The sequence below is a fragment of the Dioscorea cayenensis genome, chromosome 13 (genome assembly GCF_009730915.1).
Source record: "Dioscorea cayenensis subsp. rotundata cultivar TDr96_F1 chromosome 13, TDr96_F1_v2_PseudoChromosome.rev07_lg8_w22 25.fasta, whole genome shotgun sequence".
In the NCBI taxonomy this organism is placed as follows: Eukaryota; Viridiplantae; Streptophyta; class Magnoliopsida; order Dioscoreales; family Dioscoreaceae; genus Dioscorea; species Dioscorea cayenensis.
In genome coordinates, this window is record NC_052483.1 from 3,921,508 (window position 1) to 3,945,200 (window position 23,693).

Here is a 23,693-nt window from a genome sequence, read left to right on the forward strand (position 1 = left end):
GTGTATGAGATTAAACTTTCATATTAAACTTTCATGGGGTAAATTGTATATTAAGGTGAGGTGATAATGATAAATATCCAAAAATCAGGTTTATCCTAGTATACAACCCCCATTTCATTTGATAAATATCCAAAAATAAAAATAAAACACAAATTTGGTTGTGCTTTATCGTCCAGCGTTTGCTTTATGAAAACACAAATGGTTGAGGTGTTGGTGGATGGCGGTGTTGGAGTTGGTGGCCACAAGTGCTGGTGGACAGCAACAGGGAACCGGTGGTTCTAGCAGCGATGGTGGTCGATGGTCGGCGGTCTCTTGGCAAAGGTTTGGATCCATTTGGTCACCTAGATCGGATAAGCCCATGATCGTTATTACGAGGACGATGATTAAAACATGTTTTGATTTTTTGTAATATTTTAATAATTTTTATTCTGGATTAATGCCACATCAGCACTAGAGACGGAAAAAGAGACGACAGTTAGGTGGAGGGACTGCTTTTTCCCAAAGTTGATAATACAGGGACCTCTAAAGGGTGAAAAATAATAGAGGGACCAAAGGGCCATTTCAAAATAATAGAGGGACTATTCAGGGTATTATACCAATTTTCAATATTCCATTCCTTATAAGCACAAATCTCATCACTCGAGTTTTGCATAAACCTTAAAAGAAATGAGCTCTACCATTTTTTGATCTGCATCATTTAATTTTTTATTTACTTTAGAGTAATTAAATTTTTTTTCATTAATCTTACTCACAAACAGGCACAACTCTCTGAAAAATATGATATGATGAATAAGATAAAAGGATGACTACAACAATTCTTGGAAGTTGTTCCCTTAATTGTTGGGCCAAGTACATGATTAGCCAAAGATCAATCAAGTTACTAAAAGAGATCAAGAACTTGAAGACAGAACATGATGCTTTCAAAGAAAAAACAGAGGTACAACCTCCAAGAGCAGTCAGGGAGATCCCAACTTCATCAATTGTTGTGGTTACTTGGCAGATGACAATGTATCCATTGTGGGGATTTAGGGCATGAGAAGGGTCGGAAAGACAACTCTCTTGAATGAAATCAATAACTCATTACAAGTTGGTGATACTTACAACATGGGGTTCAAGTATGTCATCTCTCTGGTGGTTTCAAAAGAACCTCAATTTGAGAAGCTTCAAAAAGAGATATGTAAAAGGTTGGGATTGCCCTCTGACTCTGAGAGGAGTGACGTATTTGAGTTTTTGAAGAACAAGAACTTTTTGTTACTCTTATATGATATATGAAAGGCAATGGACCTTCCTGAAACCCTTGGTATTCCACTTCCTCACCATCAAAGCCAAAATTCAGAAGATAAAGGTCAAAGGTACAAGCATAAGGCGATCTTCACAACCAGAGAAGATAATGTGTATTCTCATATGAAAGCTGACAAGAAGATCAAAGTCGAATGTGTATTCAGAAGATAAAGGTCAAAGGTACAAGCATAAGGCGATCTTCACAACCAGAGAAGATAATGTGTATTCTCATATGAAAGCTGACAAGAAGATCAAAGTCGAATGTTTGGATGGAGAAGAAGCATGGGAACTTTTCAAACAGCACGCAAATAAAGAGATGATCAATTCCATGGCTTGTTGGAGATTTTGATCAGATCCCAATGACTCAAGTCGCTCACACTGCTGCAGCTCCAGGTGGTCTCTAGGAATTCAGCCTTAGTGCGCATCATGTCAGGACTCAAACCAAGAAAGAAGTTTAACTGAATACACTTGTTTGTAATGCATCTGGGGATGCTTAAACTTATCTGTTGTTATGTTTGTTTGTAATGTTTGGTTAATTTGAATATTCTCTAGCTTTGTACTGTGCAACCATGATGGTTGATCTGCTAGGTGTTTGTATAAATGCCTGGTGTTTAATTGAATGAAATCAGTGAATTATTAAGTGTGGAAATACTTCAGTCTTCTTTCTCATTCTCTTTGTTATTATTGCATGTCTAAGTAGTGATTCAATTAAGTGAAAATTGAGTGTCAATTCTGGTGAACGGATCACTCCCATCTTCCTTGTGTTTGAACTCCTGAAAAACAGAGTGTGTGAGTTGCTCATCCGTGCTCTCGATCCTAAAATGGCTATCATTCAAAAACTGGCGAGGGAAGTTATGGAGAAGTGCTCAGGCTTACCACTTGCCCTTAAAGTTGTTGGTCAAGCCATGTCAAATAAGAAGACACCTGCAGAGTGGGATCACATGCTTAGGTCGTTAGTCAAGTTGGACTTCAAGGCCATCACTGGTATCGAAGAATCATTGTTCCGCATTTTGAAGGTCAGTTACGATAATTTGGTAGATGATACTCTACAAGAATGCTTCTTGTCTTATGCTCAATGGCCTGAAGATTCAATCATTCCAGCATCTGATCTCATAGAGTATTGGATTGGATTTGGATTGATTGATGATTTTGGAAACATTGGAGAAGCTTTTGACAAGGGATATGATATCATTGGAAACTTAAATGCAGCATGTTTGTTGGAATTGGAGTTTGAAATTAATGAAGATTGTGTCAAATTACATGATGTGATTCGTGATATGGCACTGTGGATTGCCTCTGAGTGTGGGAAGAAAAAGAACAAATGGATTGTAAATGGGAGTGTTGATGATTTAAGACAATCTTCAAAGTGTGAAATAGGTACTTGGTAGGAGACACAACGAATATGGCTCAGAGGTTCCATTGTGCCGAGTCACCTAGAATTATTTAGTTATCAAAATTTTGATGAAATAGACCCAGTTTATGTTCAATATCATAATCTCAAGAGTGTATCTATTGAGCTAGGCCGTTACGCCTGGCTTAGGTCCCTAAACGTTTTTCCTCATATGCCATCTCTCATATACTTGAATCTATCGGCGGTGAGTATCTCGGATCTTACAAAAGAAATTCAAGTTTTAGTCAATCTTCGATACCTCAACATCAGCTACAAAAACATTCAGTCTCTTCCACGTGAACTAGAAAAGCTGAAGCAATTACAATACTTCATTTTTAGACAGCCTGTAAATGCCCAACAAATTGTTGATGGGTTGTCTACAATATCAAAGTTGCCCAAGTTGCAAGTTCTTGATCTATTTGACAATACTTATTTAGAAGTAAATGATTTGACTATACTGAAGACAAGAGTTAAAGCTATTGGCATGCGTGTGACTTCAGTCAAGACTCTTGAACATCTCAAAGATTTGCCAACCTGGAATATAAACCTGCATGGATTACAGAACATACCGGTACCTATCCTCCACTTTTGTGATTTGAGTTGCAAACATGGTGGTGAGGGTTTGATGAAGTTAATCATCAAGTGGTGTGACTTTGAGGAGTTGTTGATAAACGACGATGGGGTCAGTCTAACACATATCAAGTTGGAATGGCTTGGAAAGCTCAAGCAAATCACTAGGCCAAAAACAATATCTAGTGAATTCTTCCAAAGGTTAACATCGGTTTCCGTTGGTTGGTGTAATTCTCTAAGAAACCTTTCATGGGTTCTGCATCTCCCATGCCTTAGGAAATTACAAGTGCGCGCAGTCTTGCTCGACAATGAAGGAATTGATTGACCCTGAAGATCAGTTGCAACAAGCTTCATCAGGCCTTGCCACATTTCCTAGCTTACAATATTTGGAAATCGGCGACGTGCCAAGCTTAGTATGCTTAAGCATATGTCCATTGGATTTCCATGTTTTGTCTACACTTGATTTGACCGGATGTCCAAAGCTGAAGAAGCTTCCTTTCAAGTCAGACATTATCAATAATAAATTCAAAGATGTTGCAATTGATGAACAATTGTGGAAGGGTTTGGAATGGGAGGACACAATAATCCAGTCTCACCTCAGTAGTTTTATGATGGCTCATGTTAATAGTTTATCATAATTGGTGCAGATTGGTATTGAGACCATTAATTGTTTGTTAATTGGAAATAATCATGTTTTAGATAATATTGCTATGGAACATTTTACATTTGGAATTATAAACTACATTTGTTATAATTGTATGGATGTGTGAATGTATTTGTGATATTTTGATTTGATAATAAATTATATTCTATTCGATTTTCCGTTTCCTACTTCCATCGTTTCTCAGTTTTACATGGATCATTGTTTTTATTTTTATTGTTTTATTATTGCATGGTCATGTAATTTATTGTACAATTTATCAGAGTAAAGAATGTCAAAATATTAGTAGTTTTTATTATAATTCAATAATTAGAGCAATAATTTATTTATAGTCAGCAATCTCTTGGTTTAGGGTTTTCGTGTCTATACCATAGAAATGGATTCAAATCTCAATTTACACAAAGTGAGTTCACATGTGTGTTGAAACATCAACTCAATGCTCGTTAATATCCCTCATTTGGCTTGTTCATATTTAGTAAAAAAAAACAACTTTATTGTAAGTAAACTATAAAACAATAACGTAATGTTCATTTACAGGTGGCTTTATGAGTAAAAAATATATATTATTTTGTTTTATTAAAATAATTTATAAGATGATAGTACTAATCAAATTTCTACACTATATATAATCATCAATGTTGACTCTAGATATATTGTTGATTGATAAAATCAAATAAGTAATTATATGTTTTAAATTATATATCAAATCACAAACAATATTAAAACAAAAGCAAAATATGTTAATTGAGCAAATTTCAAAGGGAACAATGGATTTATCTTTATTATTATTATTTTTTATCGGCCACGCAGACAACGCATGGCCACCCAATGGATTGCACAAACCGCCGGCGATCTGGACAGCCATGAAGAAGGCCAAGCGATGGATGCCGAAGAAGCCGAGCAAAAGGGCGGGCTTGACGAAGCTAGGAGGCTTGCGGTAGGCGTAGGCCGAAAAGGTGAGGAGTAGAATGGAGGATGGCATGGCCATGGTCGATGGAGCACTCAAGTTCACACTTCAAAGAGGTTTTAGTTAATTAAATTATTATGTTTTGATGATAATTTAAAATAGTTATGTCAATATGTATATATAATTTTTTTGTTTTGTTTTTGGTACTTGTATCACGCTACGACTCTTCATTAATCTCTCATAATTTCTGCAGAGGGAAAAAAGCAAACATAAAAGACACAATATTGTCATAGAAGCAAGAAAGACTGAAACAGCAGGACAGTATGCCTACAGGCAAAAGGCTGGTAAATAGTTGGCACACAGAACCTGGAGATCTATTCACAATTATGTCCACGAGGCAGGATTGGATGAAACGGGAATACCACGTCAGCCGGTATCCCCATCCAATTGAAATTTGACACATTAATTTTTATTTTAAAAATTTATTAAAATCTCATCCAACTCATATTTTTGTGTTTTTGAAGCCAATCTCGAGGTTGGAGGCCACGGCAAGGTGCTAGATTACACGGTTGACGGAGTAGGAGAAGGGATGGGGATTGGAATCTGTGGGTTACAAGGAACCGGTTGAACCTGTTAACCCACAGATGACAAAAGCCAATACTTTCCTATTGGGAATAGAGATCTAACAGATGTCAAGTGCTAACAGAGAAGTAACGCATGCAAATGTCAACAATAGACCATTATGAAGCAACCACAAGTCTACAGCTGGGAAGCCACATGCTAGACACAGAAAGCATCTTAAGCACAAAATATGCATTGAGAAGTAGGCTTAACAGCTAAATAACGAGGTTAAGATTGTTACTTGGATCAATTCATAATTTATAAGGGGAGGACTGACACCAACAAATCAGAAATACACAAAACCAATGAATTCCATTCTTAAATATATTTCTGAAATTGAAGGCCAACCATTCCTTACAACAAATATCAAAATTTCACACCCAAACTCTATTACCATAGACTACCTTCAAATGCTAAATTATCAACTTCAAGTTTCTGATATTGTTATAAATTCAAGAATAAAAAAATAAAAAAAAAAAGAAAGAGCGAGGAGGAAGAAAAAAAGATCAACCCCATCATGGGGTTGTTAACTACTATAAGTTATAGAAGAGACAATAAGTCATGCAATATCAATATATACAAAAATTCCAATGGGCATGGATCTGTTAATGTAGGAAATCATGCCATAAAATGAGTAAATGATTTGACAGCAATAGCAATTCCCAAGGTCCTTGAGACACTTATTAAATACAATAAAAGCATGCAACTAGCGTAAGTTGACTCAAACTTGTGGCAGCTGGTCAACATGTCAATTAGCCGGTCAGGCTGTTCTTTGTGCTTATTGGCATACACATTAATTGCGGCACCTAGCACCTAAAAAATTTACGAACTATGTAGTGCGTTAGGACAACAACAAATGAAGATAAGACAATTAAATCTAGATGACATAACTAAAATGGAATTTACTTAATCAATAATTAAGCGCTAAAACAAAGAATTGTGAAGTTGAAACATAAATCAATACTTAGAATCAAGAGATTTTGGTAGCTATAGTAACATTAAACATGTGTCCCATGATATAGAAAAAAGGTTTGCCAGGAGTAACTAACATTGATGGATATGATCACTTAAAAGAAAACATTCTATGTTGAGACAAGACTGATGCAGATATCAAGCAACATTAAGGTCAGAATGACACAATTACCAGTTCACCACCATTAGATGAATCCTGAGTAATGTGCTCAAACTTATGAATATTTATTTTCAATAATTCCTACTTAATGAATGTTTTACAAAAGTTTCTATAAATTGTTTCACATCACTTCAATCCATATTATCAAAATTCCCCTACTTGACACTCAGTTAAATGAGGCAACTCTTCTTCCTAAAACCTCTACTGACGAACGAGTATGATCCCAAAAATGTTCTCTATGTGATCAGTACTTTAATGGTTCTCCTATGAAACAACATGAGTGAAGTAGTGAACTATTTCAAATAAGAAGGAGATCAAGTGTATACCATATCGATGTTATTTTTACCTAGTCCCAGTTGTCTTCATCAATTGTGCCTTTATGTTTCTCAGGAACTCTGTTAACTGGCCTCTCGGTGAGAGATGCTGCTACACCAGCGTAGATATCAACAGCTGAAACATCAACAAAGTAACTTTAGCTATATCAAGTTCTAATCCATTTACATGATATGAAAAAAATTATACAGCAACTTAAGCTGGACAGAAGCAAGAAGATTTGATACAAAATGGTGTCAACATGATGCTCATTAACAGGAAGGTTAAACTCATATATTACTTGGAATGCCAGGTCAAAATGCTTCTCAGAGAGGGTTTCTGCAACCTTGCACTGTCGCCTGCCAAACATTTACAGGCAAATATACTCATTGCTACAGAGAAACACAAAAGCTCTAGAAATGGATAAAATGAGATAAACCAAGTCGATAAAGAAAAGAACAAAAGGGGTTGGTTCTTGCCAGTGAAAAGGGAAGCAAAGACAAATTCAAATTTGGGGTTGTGGAAATAACCAATTTTTGGAATAAAATAAAGGAAAGGAATAGCAAATTTATTTATTACAGTCAATGATATATGTTTCAAAACATAAAAAGATATTAAATAGTTAACATCTTGGATCTTTGAACCATAGAACTTCCGTTCAGGAATTTTAAATTCAAGAGGGCAGAAATCCCTTTTGACTTGTACAGGGAAATTTCCATTTGGGAATTGAGGGAGAGTCGTTTGCCTGTAGCAAACACTCTTATAAGGTTCAATCTGGCTAAATCCTTCCTAAGAGAATTTGTGTTATGTTTCCCTTGTAAGCTCTCACAAAGACAGAATTTAAGACAACTGAGAAAAATTTTTACTTAAAGCACCTACATAATTTAATTAGTTTCCAGCATAGTGGATGGGTAAACAAAAGACAAAATAACCCAGCAACTATAAACTGTATTCAGAAAATGTCGCTCGGAAGACATTCAACACATAAAACACAAAAGCAGATTTAATTATGTCAAAAACTAACTACAAATTATTTAATTTCTTTAGTAGTTTTTGTACACTCTCTCAAATAGTGATCAAGGCTGCACTATTGTCATGAAATATAACTTCAGCTGAATGTTATAATCTAGTTTCTTCAAGATGCTATAAAGGTGCTACCCACTGTAGACTGCATTAAAAATCAAATAAGCTTTACCTGAAAGTTTCAGGATCATTTGGATTTCCAAAAAGAGAATGCTTTCACTGCAGCCCATCAATACATTAAATGCTTTCACTACATCAACCTGCAAGGTTTTAAATATATAAGAACGGGATGATCTCCTTATAAAATACAAGTTTAAAAAGGGGAAAGAGGCACATACTTCACAATCACAAAGATTTTGGTAAATCCGGACAACAAATGAGATCACATGGGCTAAATTACAGAGAAAATGGAAGCACAACCATGGGAGTGCAATATTGGCAACAAAAGAAACACAAGTAATCAATCAAAATCGGGCACATATTATCAGACAAGCACATTTAAGAAAGGAATATTACAGATGCAATAGATCAAAAGATAAGTATAAACATGGAATGGAACCATATTTCCTGCCATGTGAGAAGCAATTGATGCGTTCAAGGAAATTAAGCATGGTAAATAAAAATGTTAGTAACATATAAAATAAGCAGACACATTCTACAATAGAAATAGAATTGAGGCTTTTTTGTTAATCATGGGTGATAATAATGCTGACCGGTAACCGTAGTCTTATGCTAACTTGTCTACATATAAGAATAAATTAAATGAACAAGAACAACATTCACCATAAATTGTTGCACTTTCAATTAATCAAAAACATAAGAATAATGAATATTAGTAAATTTTAAGAATGTTAATCAATTACTTTCTCCCATTAACAGATGTAAATCATATAAAAAAAGAACTCCCTTAAGGTTCATGGCTGCCATATGTAAGGGATGCATTTTGTTGTCTGATGAACTACTATGAAATATTTCGTAAATGAGTCCAAGGGCATGCCAAGCACAATAAAGTGATGGCTGGTATAACACAGTACAAGGAAATTCACAATAAACCAGTTTTCTCAATCAATTCAGTTATTGAAAGTATCCCAACCTGTATGGCTACCCACGCTGAGAACTTGACAAGTCCCTCCTTACTAAATTTTTCTGAGGCACTCTTACTGCAACTCTTGGACACCAATTTACCAATTTTGTTGTTTCCCCTGCCCTGTGCCTTGCTGGTAACCCTTCTTCAAAATGGACCTATTCCAAATTAATTTAATATTAAAAAAAGGAAAAAAAATCAAAAGAGACATTGTGTCTGATAGTAGGCAAACCAGTTACCAACAATAAATAAATATAATAATAAAAAATAAAATGAGAGAAGCAGCCATAGAATAATATTGCCAACCAGACAGACAAGTATTAGGAGAGAAGTTCTGCAAATTGAGTAACCAAAGTGTTGACATTAAAAAATTACCCTGTGGCAAACACAAATGGCATTATGACGTGACACCCACAAAGAATCAGTATAAAAAATCTCTCACGTTTAGACTTAGTCAAGGTAATTTATATTCTATATCTACTAAAGAGAATGCATTTATTATGAGCGATATATAGATATCTCTGAGAGACCTTTTCTGGTTGGCCGGCCTCTCAGGCTCTCCAAACTTGTAATGATCTCCTCCAATAACTGAAAGAGGATAATTATATGAATTCTACTATCTTAGATGACAGAAAAGGCAGAAAATGAATAATTAGGCATCTAAGAACAACATTTCTGAACTCACAACATCTAGCAGAGAACAACTATCAATCCATTAATTTGGTTGTAAGTTTATGGACCGAATAAACTAACTTTCTACAACCATATATGAGATAACAACTTCACCAATTTTATTGCATCTAACACCTCAGAAAGAAATTCACTAAACCATTCTTTAAACCCATAACACATACCAGAAGTCAATTATGTAACTCAGGACCCATTGATGTAGCTATTGTTTTGAAGTATACACAGAATCAACTAAACTCTCAAAACCCAGACATGAATTTGTTGGAGTTGAACAATATCACATATAATAACTTATAATAAATTTCACTATTTTATTGCATTTCACACTTTCCACAGCAATAATGATGATATATAGCATCCTCCGAAAACTTACTTGTACTCAGTCTCATCAACTCCATGATCCACTCCATGATCCAGATGAAAAAACCGACGATGCAAAAAGGCTTCATCCATGTTCTCAGAACTCAAACATTTCTTGAAAGCATCCAAATGCGCCAGCTGCACATGTTTCTGCATCCCTGATAGAGCTTCCAACTCTTTGGTGGAGGAATTCGAGCTTCCTTTGGCCTCAGTTCTCAAGTTGATCGCCAAGCCTGAGGAATCCAATGTCTCAAAACATCGGGTTTGCCTTTGAATATTGACACGAATCTCATAAAAAACATCAGCATGTTCAAGAAAAACTCTTAAAAGTGACCCCAATTCATCATCCATGATCAAAGGAATCTCATTATCGTCCCCAATATCATTCATCACATAGCTCCTCAAAATCATCAACCCTAGATCCAGCACCCGATTCAAAACATTCACAGAAGCTTCTCCGTCCACGCCCTATGCATCCGAAACCCTGGAGATAACCAGCTGGACCAAGAGGAGAAGCTCGACCTTGAGGCGGAGAAGATCAGGGTCGAAGCTCCATATGGAAGCGATGTTCCGGAAATCGAGGACCTCGAGGGCGGCGAGCCAGATCAGATGAGAGGGGGAGCTACAGGTGCCGGACCAGAGAACGCCATCGAACCTCCCACCAGCGAAGAATCAAAACATGCCGAAGAATCTCGGATCCATTTCCTAGACACACGCACGCGCAGACACACACACACAGGAGGAAGAAGAAGAAGAAGAACAACAACAACAACAACAAGAGTATGCATTATTTAGCATTGAATGTGTGCAAATACAAAAGTTATAAAATGCTTGAAGCTGCAATATGCTCTGTAAGCTTACTGATTGGACAGAGCATGTTTACAAGAGTTTACCTTTCTTTCCCAGGTTGCATCAGACTTTACCTTTATTTCTTGCATGATTTTGATAATGCTAATATTTAGAAGAGTTTTGCTTGTGCTGCAACAAGTGAAGTAGACGCTGCTTGATTCTTAGTGTACATTTGTTTTAGAATTGGTGCCTCATATGTTGCTTTTCTTATTTGTGTTATGGTTTTTCACAGTCCAATCCATTTATTAGTTAGACTAGTGTCACCGGAGAAAGTTTAATTTTAGATCAATTGCATAATTGGATCACCATAGAAACTTATCTCATACTCTATGGGGTTATTAAAATATGAAATCATATAGATACTTGCATAAGATCCTTCATGAGTAGTGGTTCTATTTGGATTGTAGTTTTAATTGGAAGAAAGTCCCTCCTTTATCAAGAAAGTTACTAATTGAACTACACTGAGCCAGTAGAGCTTTTGGACTTGGTTACCTTTTTTTTCTTGGCAAGTGATGAGTCTTGCCATAAAGAGTGGGGCATTAATAAGGATTAGTCCAGTAAGGCCTAGAAGAAGATACATAAGAGCAATTCTGAGGAACTCATGCCTGTTCTTACCTGTTCAATCCTTCATGATGTGTTTATTTAATTTAAAATTTTAGATGGGCCTATTTTCATGTATCTTGTTTAGGTTGAAGAAATGCTGCAATTTCATCCTACACCATCTTGATACCATTTATGAATTATATAATGACAGATGTTGGAGCTCCTTCAACAAGCAAACCTTTGCGTTACAACAAAATTTGAAGAGAAAAGGTATTTGTCGGGAAATTACTCTTATATTGTCTTTTGATGTATTTCATTTTCTCGTTTACGCTATACAGGAACTATTACACAAAAAAGCCTTGAAGGATTTAGATGCCAAACTATAGGAATAACAGGTTAGGGTGTTCTCCAATTTCATGACCTCTTGGCCTACTTGCACTAAATGAAAAATTATATGGGTAGTTTTGGATCCACGGCTGGCCCAATAATCATAAAATTTCAATTACCCAATTGGTAAGCTTGCAGAGCATGTTGCAGCTTCAAGCATTTTATAAGCACGTTGCTTCCAAATGGTGAATGTGTGCCACTTATTTGACGAATTTAGAGTGAATTGTATTCCATGAAGTAATTTGTAGCTCTTATGCATATTTTTTGATTAATACATGTTGCATTAATGTAGGCAAAAAGGCTTAAGTTAATGTTCTACTTAGGGCGTTTAATAATGGCCCATGCATATAAATCATGTTTCATATATTAAATTGTATTTTTGTTGTGTTGTTTTACCAACCAATGCATATCCTTTTCTTCCATTGGGAGTGTTATAGATAATTGTGATTTTCAGCTTAGGTACGATCTTCTTTAATTTGGTGCTACCTCATTCCTTTCATTGGTTGCTTATATGTGATAACCATTTTGTTATGATGCCCAACAACAATTCAAACAAATGCATACATCAAGAGAATACTTGCAAGTTTTATACTGGGATTAGGAATGACAACTTTTTTAGAGCTGCTAGTTGCATCTACTCAAATTTTTCTATCAACTGATCAACCAAATGACCGATAGAATAAAATCTTTAGATGAATTTGGTCAGTTGTTATTGTTGATGGATCTCAAATTCAAATCATGATTTTTTGGATGGCAATTTTTTATTGGACATTCTATTACTGATTTCTAAGAACATTAATATTTTGAGATCACGAGTATTTCAATTATTGAGTCTAACACCAGGAATGAAACCTATATATTGAAGGAACAGGAACCTGATTAATTAGAATAATTGGTTTAAGATCTATAATGTTATGGGCCAATTTTTGTTATATCCACTTCCCTGATTAGGTATGAAGAAATAAGTTGGCTTATAAAAGGATAGATTTATCTAACTAATTAGGAAAACAGAGTCTATGTCTAATAAGAGTTTTTCACATTTTTTGCTAAATAAATAAGTGCGATTGCAATGCTTTCAAAAGAAATAAGTTGGAATCCTATTTTTATCCATAAATGCTTCACTGATTTGGTTATATCCTTCTTGTAATTTGGTTTCTCTTCAAGTGTTTTCATTAATAAACATTGGATATACACATAAAACCAATTGCTTAGGTCTAGCTATGGAAATTTTTGTTTAGTTCATGGTTGATTTTAAATGGAACTCTTTTTTTCATAAAACTTTTTTTGTGAAGAAGGATGTTATAATGCAGCCATATCTCTTTCAACTTCTTAACAGTTGAAACAGAATTGACTAGTTATAGTTCTGCTTTGTTTGAATACTATCTATAATACCCTTTTGATTTCACTCTGTAGGTTAGGCTTATCTTATTGTCCATTTTAATAATTTCATATTGGATTGAAAAAAGTTTCATTGTCTAGAAGAGGGTGATGATTTCTGATTGGTTGGTGGACTTAGACATGTTAAAATATATTTACCATATATCTTATGAAATCATCAAATGAAACATGCATGTTTCACCTTTATGTCTTTCCCAGAGAAATATGAAAGTTGCTTTTTTTTTTAGCCAAAAATCCCACTCATGTTCAGATGTCATGTGGTCTTACTGGCACCTTCCATGTCACATATGCCCATCATTCTGATTGCTTTGTCTGCTGGTATATATCAAGGTTGAAGCCAAATTCATTTACCAATGTTCTATAAGAAAGCAGGGGTGGTTTAGGGGGTTGTACCTCCATGAGTGAGATTCTGGCGGTTTTTCGTTTCAACTTAGTTATCTCTTTTTAAAAAAATTTCATTGCCTTTTTAATTAGTCCAATTAAATATATGAACACGTTGAATTTCTTGATTAATTCAACATTTGTATGTATATGAATATTCAACATATAAGTAGGTTAATGCAAAGACTTATTTTCTTCTTAAACATCAAGGTATTAATCTCTTGCATATGTTAGATACATGTATATATGTGTATGTATATCCTGAGTATAGACCTTGTACACTATACGTACCTGTACACTTCATCATCTATTTATACATGAGCTTGTCCATTGAGATCAATGGTTCAAGCATTTCTCTCTTCCTCTCACTCTCTAACATGGTATCAGATTAGCTAGGTTGTAGTGGCGTCGAACCCCGCCCACTCCTTCTCCAGCGACCGCCGCCCGTCCTCTCGGCCGTGCCTATCTCCGACCACGTCACGCCCGCTGTCGCGCTCTTGCGCCCCCTGCCCGCGCGCCACGCCCGCGCGCTGCGCGCCACGCCCGCCAGCGCCCGCCCGCCCTGCGCCCGCCGCCCGCAGCGCCCGCGCCCTGCGCGCCCGCGCCCGCGCGCCCAGCGCCCCAGCGCGCCCGCGCCCTGCTGCCCGCGCGCCCAGCCCGCTCCGGCCCGCGCCCCAGCGCCCCCAGCGCCCGCGCCCGCGCCCCTGCCTGCCCGCGCCCCCAGGCCGCGCCCGCCTCCGGAGAGCTCCTCTGCGGCGGATCGGTCGGTCGAGCCCGGATCCCCCTTTTTCCTCTTTTTTATTTATTTTTATTGGTTTTTTTGGTGTTATTCTCTTGTTTGAGAATTGTTTTATTTTCTTTGTTTTTTTATTTTTCTTTTTTGTCGATTGTAAGTTAACTTGAGCATCTTAAAAAGGATCTATGCACGGACTCGGTGGAATTCTTCACGATGTCAGTCACATGATATCTCCCACTCGATGTGGTGCTTGATGGCACCAATTATATTCCATGGCGGCTTACTCTCAAGCCCATTCTTGATGGCATTCGTGTTCTTTTCCCATGTTGGCGGTACTTCTCTGCTCCGGCGAGCTCCGGCGATCAGCGATTACGCCATTCTCAAAGCTTATGAGCAACGGCTTGAGAAGTGGATTGTCGATGATTCTACGACGCGGATGATTATTTGTCGGTTGTTACCATTGATATTCGCACCCATATTGCGGATCTACCTCTCGCTGCGTGCGATGTGGAGCTACTTGGAGCGTCGTTACTGTGGTTCCAGTCAGGCACAGATCTATACCTTATATTAGGCCCTTGACACTCTGCATCAAGGGAGGATACTTGTTGATCACTACTATAGTAGATTACGTGGGTTATGGCGCGGATTGATGCCCTTACACCCTCTCACCTGTCCTACCCACCTTTGCTCGGCTCCTTACTTGTCTTGATGAGGCATGCACCGCTCGCCGTCGCCATGAGGAGTCACGACGTATGTACGCGTTCATTATGCGTCTACGTCCTGAGTTTGAGTCGACCCGGGCCCAGCTGTTACATGCCCCTACCACACACTCCTTAGATGAGGCATTCACTATTGTTCGTGCTGAGGAGACTCGTCTCCGGGCTTCCTTCCCAGGGGGGGCAGTGCACTTGCTGCTACTCGTCCTCCTGCTCCTTCACCGGCTACTCCGTCCTCTTCTACTTTTGTTGCTTCTCGGTCTTCTCAGCGGCCGAAGAAGACTGTGACTTGCCACTATTGTGGCAATGTGGGACACTTTGAGCGTGACTGCCGGAAGAAGCAGCGAGGCCTTCCCCGCATGACTTCATCACCGACTCCTCCACTCCTTCCCACACCTCCTTCTCGAGCGCGCTTAGCATCGACTTCCACTTGTCTCTCTCTCCCTGCCGGTCGGCCCGGCTATTGGTGATGCTTCGTCGGTTCGGCCGATCGCATCCGGGCGACATCTCTCTCGAGTCGAACGCGTTCGGCTCGAGTTACTCCACCCACTCCGGGTAGTTCCATCCTCTTTGGCTTCTTGACTACGGTGCTAGCTTTTCACATGACACATGATGCCACTCATCTTCACCATTCTCATCCTTCTTCCCTTCATACTCGTGTTACGCATTCTTGATGGCACACTTTTTACTGTCTCTTCCATTTGGTCGTCTCTCCACTAGTGCTTTCTCTGTCCCTTACGTATCTCATGTCCCTCATCTATCCATGAACCTTATATGCATTAGTCAACTCACTGATTATGGTGTCGAGTTATTTTTGACCGGACCTCATGTCGTGTGCGAGGATCACGAGTGGAGGCGGTGATTGGGTGGCCACGCCATGAGTGGAGTATATCTTGTCTGGATTCCCTTCGTCTTCCCTCTGAGCAGTGCGCTTCTCATTGTTATCTTTGCTACTATATCACATCATCTGTGGCATCATCGTCTTGGTCATTTGTGTCGGGTCTCATATGTCTTCTCTTGTCGATCGAGGGTGTCCTAGAGGCGATCTCTCCTCCTTCGATGTTGTTTGTTTTGGGTCGTAAACTTGGCAAAGCGATTCTAACGTCCTATCCATTGAGTCGAGTCTCAAACTAGTGCCCCCTTTTGACCTCATTCACTCGATGTTTGGGGTCCCTGCTCCTTTTGTATCTAAAAGGTAGCAATCGATATTATGTTATTTTTTTATTGATGATCACACACGATTTACAGGTTTATCTTATGCATCATCGTGAGTCGAGCTTTTATCTATATATCGCTCTTTTTACTACTATGGTGCACACTCGGTTCTCGCCTCTATCAAGACCTTTAGAGTGCGATTACAGCGGAGAATACACCTCACATGCTTTTCGTACCCATTTGTCTTCGAGGGCACCTTGCCTCGACTATCACGTCACGGGGCTCATCCTCGAGAATGGGGTCGGCTGGCGCAAGCACCGCCACATTTTAGAGGCATCTCGAGCTCTCACGCTTGGTGCATCTCTTCCTCCTCACTACAGGGCTGATCTTTGTTCACTGCTGCAGTCTACCTTATGTACTGCAACCATCATCCCATCTTCAGGGTCGTAGTCCCGGTGAGTCCCTACATGGAACTCTCCCTCGCTATGATCACCTTCGTGCTTTTTGGTTGTCGTTGCTTTGTCTTACTCTCACCTCGGGAGTGGACAAAACTCACCACCCAGTCGGTTCTTTGTGTTTTTCTGGGGTATAGTCTTGAACACAAAGGTTATCGTTGTTATGACCCAGTCACTTGTCGCTTTCGCATCTCTCGAGATGTCACATTTGATAGAGACCACTCCCTTTTTATGCTTCCCCCTTCTACTACATCTACTTCTCCCATGTTCCTCTTTCCTTCCCTTTTTTTCCTCTCTCATCCATCGAGGATACTCCCCCGGCTTCCACTACTTCTCTACCACGTCCTCCTTCTCCGAGCTTCTCTCTCATTCATCTCCTATTCCATCCCCTTCCTTATCATCGATTCCTCCCTTACTTCCTTCGGTTTATCCTCCCTATTCGTTATACTTATCATCGTCGGGAACTGCGAGCATCTTCACCTCCCGCGGTCCTCTCGACACTCCTTCTCTCGGTGATCACGATCACGAGGTACCCTCTCACACCCATTCTACGTGATCGATCCACTTTACATCCTCCCTAACCGTTATGCTCACTGCTAGTACTAATGTTTCGAGATGTCCATGAGCCGGTACCCTCTAGAGGCGAGTGCAGGTCACTGCATGGCGTACTGCCATGGCTGAGGAGCTTGATGCATTATCTCAGACTCATACTTGGGATTTCGTTCCCCTTCCTTCTCATGCTACTCCGATTACATGCCATTTGGATTTTACGGGGTGAAGACTCGATTCGATGGGTCTCGGCGCTATAAAGGCGCGCTTGGTTGCTCGTGGTTTCGGCGGGGAGCATGGTCGTGACTATGAGGAGACCTTTGCCCTCGTAGCCCACATGCATCCTATGCGTGCGTTGATTCTTTATGGCGGTGCTCGCGAGTGGACCCTACATCGACTTGATGTGAAGAATGCGTTTCTTCATGGTGACTTAAAGGAGGAAGTTTATATGACTCCTCCTCCTGGTCTTCGGGTGCCTCCAGGGACTGTTTGTCGACTTCGCCCGTACTCTTTTATGGTCTTAAGCAGGCTCCACGGGCCTGGTTTGAGCGATTCGATCTTGTTATTGAGGCGGTGGTTTCACTCGAGCATCCATGATTCGGCGGTCTTTGTTCATTCCTCACATCGCGCCGCACTATTCTTCTCCTCTATGTGGATGACATGATTCTTCTTGGAGATGATCCACGCTCACATTGTCTTTGTGAAGCGAAACTACGTGAGACATTCTTGATGGCCGATTTGGGTCCGCTCGTTACTTCTTGGGTATTAAGATCACTTCTCGATCGATGGCTACCCGTCTTACTCGTGCGATATACTCTTGACCTTCTTGCTCGTTACGGCAGGCTGATACTCGCGCCACGCTACACCCATGGAGCTTCACTTGCAGCTCCGAGCTTCGATGGGACTCCCTTTACGATCCCTCTCGATATCGACATCTTGTTGGCGGCTTGGTTTTGCCTGTGTCACCCGATCTGACATTTCTCATGCGGTCCATATTCTGAGTCAGTTTGTTGCAGCTCCTACTTCTGTTCATTATGCACATCTTCTCCGAGTACTTTGCGCTATCTTCGTGATCTGCATCTCGTGATGCTATTCTATTCACGTCATTCCACTCTTACTCTGAGGCCTATTACGATGCTACTTGGGCTAGCTCCCACGATGATCGTTTCTCTCATTCTTTGATTCTTGTATCTTTCTTGGATCTTCTCTCATTGTTTGGAAGACTAAAAAGCGACATCTGATAGCCAAGTCGATCTTGGTGAGGTTCGTGCTTTAGCTTCTCTCTGTTCGAGGGAGGTGCTTTGGCTTCGCTCGATCCTACGAGGACTTTGGGATACTGCGGACCTCCCCTATTCCTCTTCACTTTGTGATATGCTCGGGGCCCTTCGATTCTGCTGACCCGGTCAAGCATGAGTGACCAAACACATTGGAGTGGATGCCCATTTCACTCGATGTCATGTTCGTTCTCGAGACGGTGTCTCTTCATTACCTTCCACGAGAGGTTCGGTGGTGACTTCTTCACCAAAGCGCTGAGACTCGCGATCGAGCATCTTTTCATGTTATCCAAACTCCAGACGTATGATCCGTCTTGAGTTTGAGGAGGGGTGTTAGATACATGTATATATGTGTATGTATATCCTGAGTATAGACCTTGTACACTATACGTACCTGTACACTTCATCATCTATTTATACATGAGCTTGTCCATTGAGATCAATGGTTCAAGCATTTCTCTCTTCCTCTCACTCTCTAACAGCATACACGTCCGTCCCAATGCAAAATACACTGATAATTAATGAATAAATAAATATATAGATAAAGGGTGGCCATTGGATTCATATTTTTTTATTTAAGTTTTTTTCCTTATACCTTATGTTAGTTATTGCATATATACTATAAAATCAACGTTGCATGTACCATCTTGAAAATCTTTTTCTTTTGTCAGTATATATATACCTCGCATATTCAATTCCTGATCCTTTTTTATTATTTTTAATTAAACCTCCATACTCTAGTTAGTGATAATCTCCAATCTCTTATCATATTTAAAATGAATTGACTGTAGAATTGAACCAAAATGGTTCCATTTTACATTGACTTTAGAACATCGGTTAGGAGCTTAATGAAGAGTTTGTGGAAAATAATTTAAAGTGTGAAAAGCAGGATGAATGCGCTATTGATTACTTTAATTGTCTTCCCATCAATTATTGATGGGGCAGGTGCTAATGTAATTCAGAAATTAATAGCAGAACTTGTCCAAAATTCTAATAAAAAAAGAAGATGATAATTTCCATCACTTGTTTCCTATTACCATTTTGGTAGCAGTTCTCCTTGGATTCGTGTAGGATGTTTGTTTATTGTGTCATCTTAAATTGATTGCTGGTAATGTTTCGGCCTGCAGAAAGTGGACTTGGTGGGTTTTTGCTGAAATTATAGTAAGGGAAACTGGTGTTTATGTGGAAAATTTGGAAGGATTCTAGCATTCTATTATAGTGGCAGACTGAGAGGTGGAGTTTGACTGCTTTGGCATCCCAATATCTGTGATGTATTGAAGTCCAAGAATTTGAATAGATATTAACTTGTTTTGGAAGACGTTATTTGTAACTTGTAAGTTTCCTACCATGGCATCTAAACTTCTGCATGGATCTGGCAGCAGGAAGTTTTATATATCCCATACTTGCAGAAAATATGCTGTTCAGGCCAACAATTCTTGTGTCACTGAGTCTATAATCATGATTATATTAAATATTAATCATTTGGTTTACATCACTCATTTAGTTGTTTTAGGTGTTCATTATTTGCTGACCTGTATATTGCTATGAATTGTTTCTTTTTTTTTCAAATATGTGTGTGTCTTTCCAGTCTCATTAGATTTCAGTAAAACCTATGTTAAAAGTGAGTTTACCTCAACTTTTTTGATCATTGTTTACCTTAACTCTTTCAATCATACCTCTTGGGCCCAATCAAAACTAGTCCTACTTTGTTTCAAAAATGTATTTAAATGTGTTGTTATCTACATAAGCTTGAATAATTACACTCGTAGGATATCCATACCCTTGTTTTCATTCTAAAACTTAGTTTGTCCAATGCTTATGTGTATAGGCATGCTTTTCTTTGTAGTTTTTGTTAGTGTTGTCACTATGTTGACTTCTTGACTGGGATTGGTTACTTGTGTTAATTGGTTCATTGGTTATGCTTCCAGTTAGAGCCAAGAGGCCCTTATAAATTATAAGTATAACCCTTTCCTAAGAATACTGGTCAAAATATCTGGCAAGTTCAAGTTGTACCTTTGGCCATAGCATCATCCTTAGTTTTCCTTTATGCAGTGTGATCTATTTGGGAAGCCAATAGATATAATCTAATGTTACATACAGACATCCATGCCAAACAAATTTATTTACATGTATGTTTGAGAAAGCCAACCTTTATAAATGTTGCAATAGAATAATAAATGGATATCATCCTTAATTTTCTTGATCAACTGTTACTTTATTAGTTTGCATTGATGCATTCTGATGTCAATGTCATGTAGGTCTGTGATTTTGGTCTCGCAAGGTTAGAGCACAGCACTTTTTTAATCATCGAAGTCAACCGCTGAGATCTAGTCTTTGCTCTACTACATTTAGGAAATTATTTTTTCTAGATTGTCGAGTTTCTCTCTTTCAACTCTCGGAATCTCTGTCCTTATTCTGTTTTAGCCAGAATGGATGGCACCAGAGTTGTTGCGAAATGAACCATCAAATGAGAAGTGAGTTTCCTATATTAGAACTCTTTTTTTTTTTTGTACAAGAGAGCTGTGACAACAGGTAATAAGATGGAAACAGCACAACCTGAGGAAACAGAAGTAAACTAATAAAGAACGAACAAGTTAAACACAACATATGATAAATTCAAAATGAATTAGCTATATTTTGCTTCTGTTATAGAATTATCTATGATATATCTATAGTTATCTATTGATATGCTTATCTATAGTTACACTTAAGCACCTTATAATTTCCTAGAGATTAATTTGGCATTCATTGATGTGTTTGTTAACTTGAGCCGTTCTCTTGTGATATGCTTAACACCTTCAATTGTCCTTCTCTATTCAACATCTCATATATATATATATATATATATGCATGGCCTCCAGCTTTGGAGTGATAGTATGCGAACTGGCAACTCTGAGGATGCCTTGGTCGGGTATGAACCCAATGTAGGTGGTTGGTGCTGTTGGCTTCCAGTATCGCCGTCTAGAGATCCCAAGAGAGGTCTCATGGCCAAAATAATTTGGCAGTGCTGGCAAAAGTAAGCACACTATATTATTAACAATATGAACTGTTCATACACAACATCTTAGTTTTTTTGATATATTTATATATACAGGTATTATAGAATTGTGCTAACTCTGTTTTGTTCTCAACCTTTGCTTTCTGTGAAATGAACATGCAGAGATCCAAACTTGCGGCCTTCCTTTGCAGATCTCACAACAGCTCTTAAGTCTTTATAGCGGCTTGTTGTCCCTGCTTATGAAGATGCGTAAAACCCACCTTTGGCACAAGAAATACCAGTAAACACAACGCCTTGAACATACTAAACGGTAAACAAGCTAAGAGTATCCATCCATTTATTACTTTTTCTAGCATTTAGTAGTGCTCTTAAATCAGGAGATGTGAAAGTAATGCTAGTTTAGTTTGGCTTTTGGGCAAGAACAAAAAGTAATGCCCACTTGGCCTGTGTTTTTGTTTTCCTTGTGGAGACTGTACATGAATGCTCTTTATGTCTATTTAGTATATATTGGCTTGTAGGAGTTTCTTAGGGTGTTTTCTTTGCTTTGTGCCCAATTGAAAACCAGGGACATTATATAGACAAAAATGGGAAGACCCTATGGCTGGTTGTGAGGAAAGGGAGTGGCGCCCGGGTTGAGTGTAATTAAGTTGTGTAAATAATAATGATGATACTTTGAGTTATTGAAGAATGTGGTCTAGATTCCATTTCCTGAATGAAATGAAAAAGAGAATATGACATTGTTATATAGGTGCCTGCAGTAGTGTTGCTGGAATTAAATTTATATATGTAACATTGGATGTTCTTGCTGTGCCATTTGATTTATGAATATTTTCATCTGACAATGGTTTCTATTAAGCTCCATGCAAACTTATGCATTGTCTACTCTGTTTCCATTGTTGTGTTTTGTCAAAATGTTTGTACCTTCAGGTATTCAAGGAAAATTAAAAATAGGAAAATCTGCCAAGCAATGGAAAGGTCTTGTAAATTTATCATCTGTCCAAAATAAATTGAGAGTGTTACAAATGAAAAACTCCAGGCAAATGGTTAAATAAAGATTTGGAGAATGGAAGTGACATTTGACAGCAGGGATACATCAATCTTTAATGATCGGACAAGTGATGAATTCCGTTTGAGAAAAACTACTCAATGTGTGATGAGCAATTCGATCATATAATAAATATTGATGAGTCTGACATAATCTTTCAGCATTCCAAATTTCGCCTTACGATTATTCACTCAATCAAAGGTATGCCTTGCCAAACTCATACTATCTTGTTCCCTAACCTGAATTCAACAGCATTGCTAAATCAAAGCTTTGATTGATCGTCAGGTTGTTGGATCTTCGAAGAGATCGATGACCCAGTTCTTGTTATCCTCAAGTTGTTGAATACTTGCTATTCTCAAGGAGGGTCCATGTGCTTCATTCCCACTAGCAAGCTAGCAACACATTTGCCCACACCTGCAGAAAAAGAAAATAAATAAATAAATAAATAACATAGAAAAAAGTAAATAAACAATATATCATAACACCCTTATTAGAAATGTGTCATGAATATCTAAACAAAATCATTCAACTCTAGATAGACAAAACAACATAAAATTGTGATAGAAACATCACCTTATCATAAACTGTTGTAACAAAAGACCCAATGCTTCTTTAGTATTCCGGTATTAAACTTTTGATCATCAAACAAGTTTGCCTTGCCTTGATGTGTATAATCTTGCTATCACTACCGAATAGATAAAAGAATCTCCATGCATCTTGATCTCAATGAAAACTCTTTTTCGAAGTTCCAAAGCCTCTTTTTTCATAAATAGCTTTACCAACCATAGCAACACATTTATCAATTAACACCTTTTTTTCCTTTTGTTTTGCTCTTAACGTGCCAAAAGACGAAGAGAGAGAAAATACCAAAAAAAAAATCACAATAGTAACACCAAAAACAAAGTTAGGTCTGAAAAACCCCTCATTTTAGACCATTCTGCACATTAACAAAACTAAGGCTTTCAAAGTTTGACAAAGTCCACAATTAATCCTTAGCAATATGCAAGTGAAAATGACAAATAAACAATATTTTACATATATATATATATATATATATATATATATATATATGCTTCCAACATGCTAACAAAGCACAACTTACTTGAAAATATAGTTTGAATGAAAGATACAACCCAACGATTAATGTCTTCAATTGATCAACTTTCAAGCCAGACT

General features: G+C 38.2%; 1 protein-coding gene and 1 long non-coding RNA gene across 4 annotated transcripts; one reads left to right on the top strand and one right to left on the bottom strand.

The window, feature by feature from the left end:
- Positions 1 to 217: 217 nt before the first annotated feature.
- LOC120274606 (probable disease resistance protein At1g61300) lies at positions 218 to 3,879 on the top strand. Its single transcript, XM_039281151.1, is given in 8 exon segments — positions 218 to 321; positions 936 to 1,250; positions 1,326 to 1,365; positions 1,412 to 1,628; positions 1,834 to 1,888; positions 2,006 to 2,658; positions 2,752 to 3,462; positions 3,518 to 3,879. Coding segments are annotated over 8 exon segments (2,457 nt in total).
- Positions 3,880 to 5,927: 2,048 nt separating this feature from the next.
- Positions 5,928 to 11,150, bottom strand: LOC120274557. 3 transcript variants are annotated; one of them, XR_005540948.1, is made up of 6 exons: positions 10,045 to 11,150; positions 8,991 to 9,139; positions 8,070 to 8,157; positions 7,176 to 7,233; positions 6,909 to 7,012; positions 5,928 to 6,259 (listed from the first exon to the last, which is right to left on the bottom strand). It is a non-coding gene; the product is annotated as an uncharacterized LOC120274557 (long non-coding RNA). The 3 variants fall into 3 exon arrangements; XR_005540947.1 differs by having other exon boundaries at positions 5,928 to 6,243; positions 6,889 to 7,012; XR_005540946.1 differs by having other exon boundaries at positions 5,928 to 6,243; positions 10,045 to 11,149.
- Between the last annotated feature and the right edge of the window lie 12,543 nt (positions 11,151 to 23,693).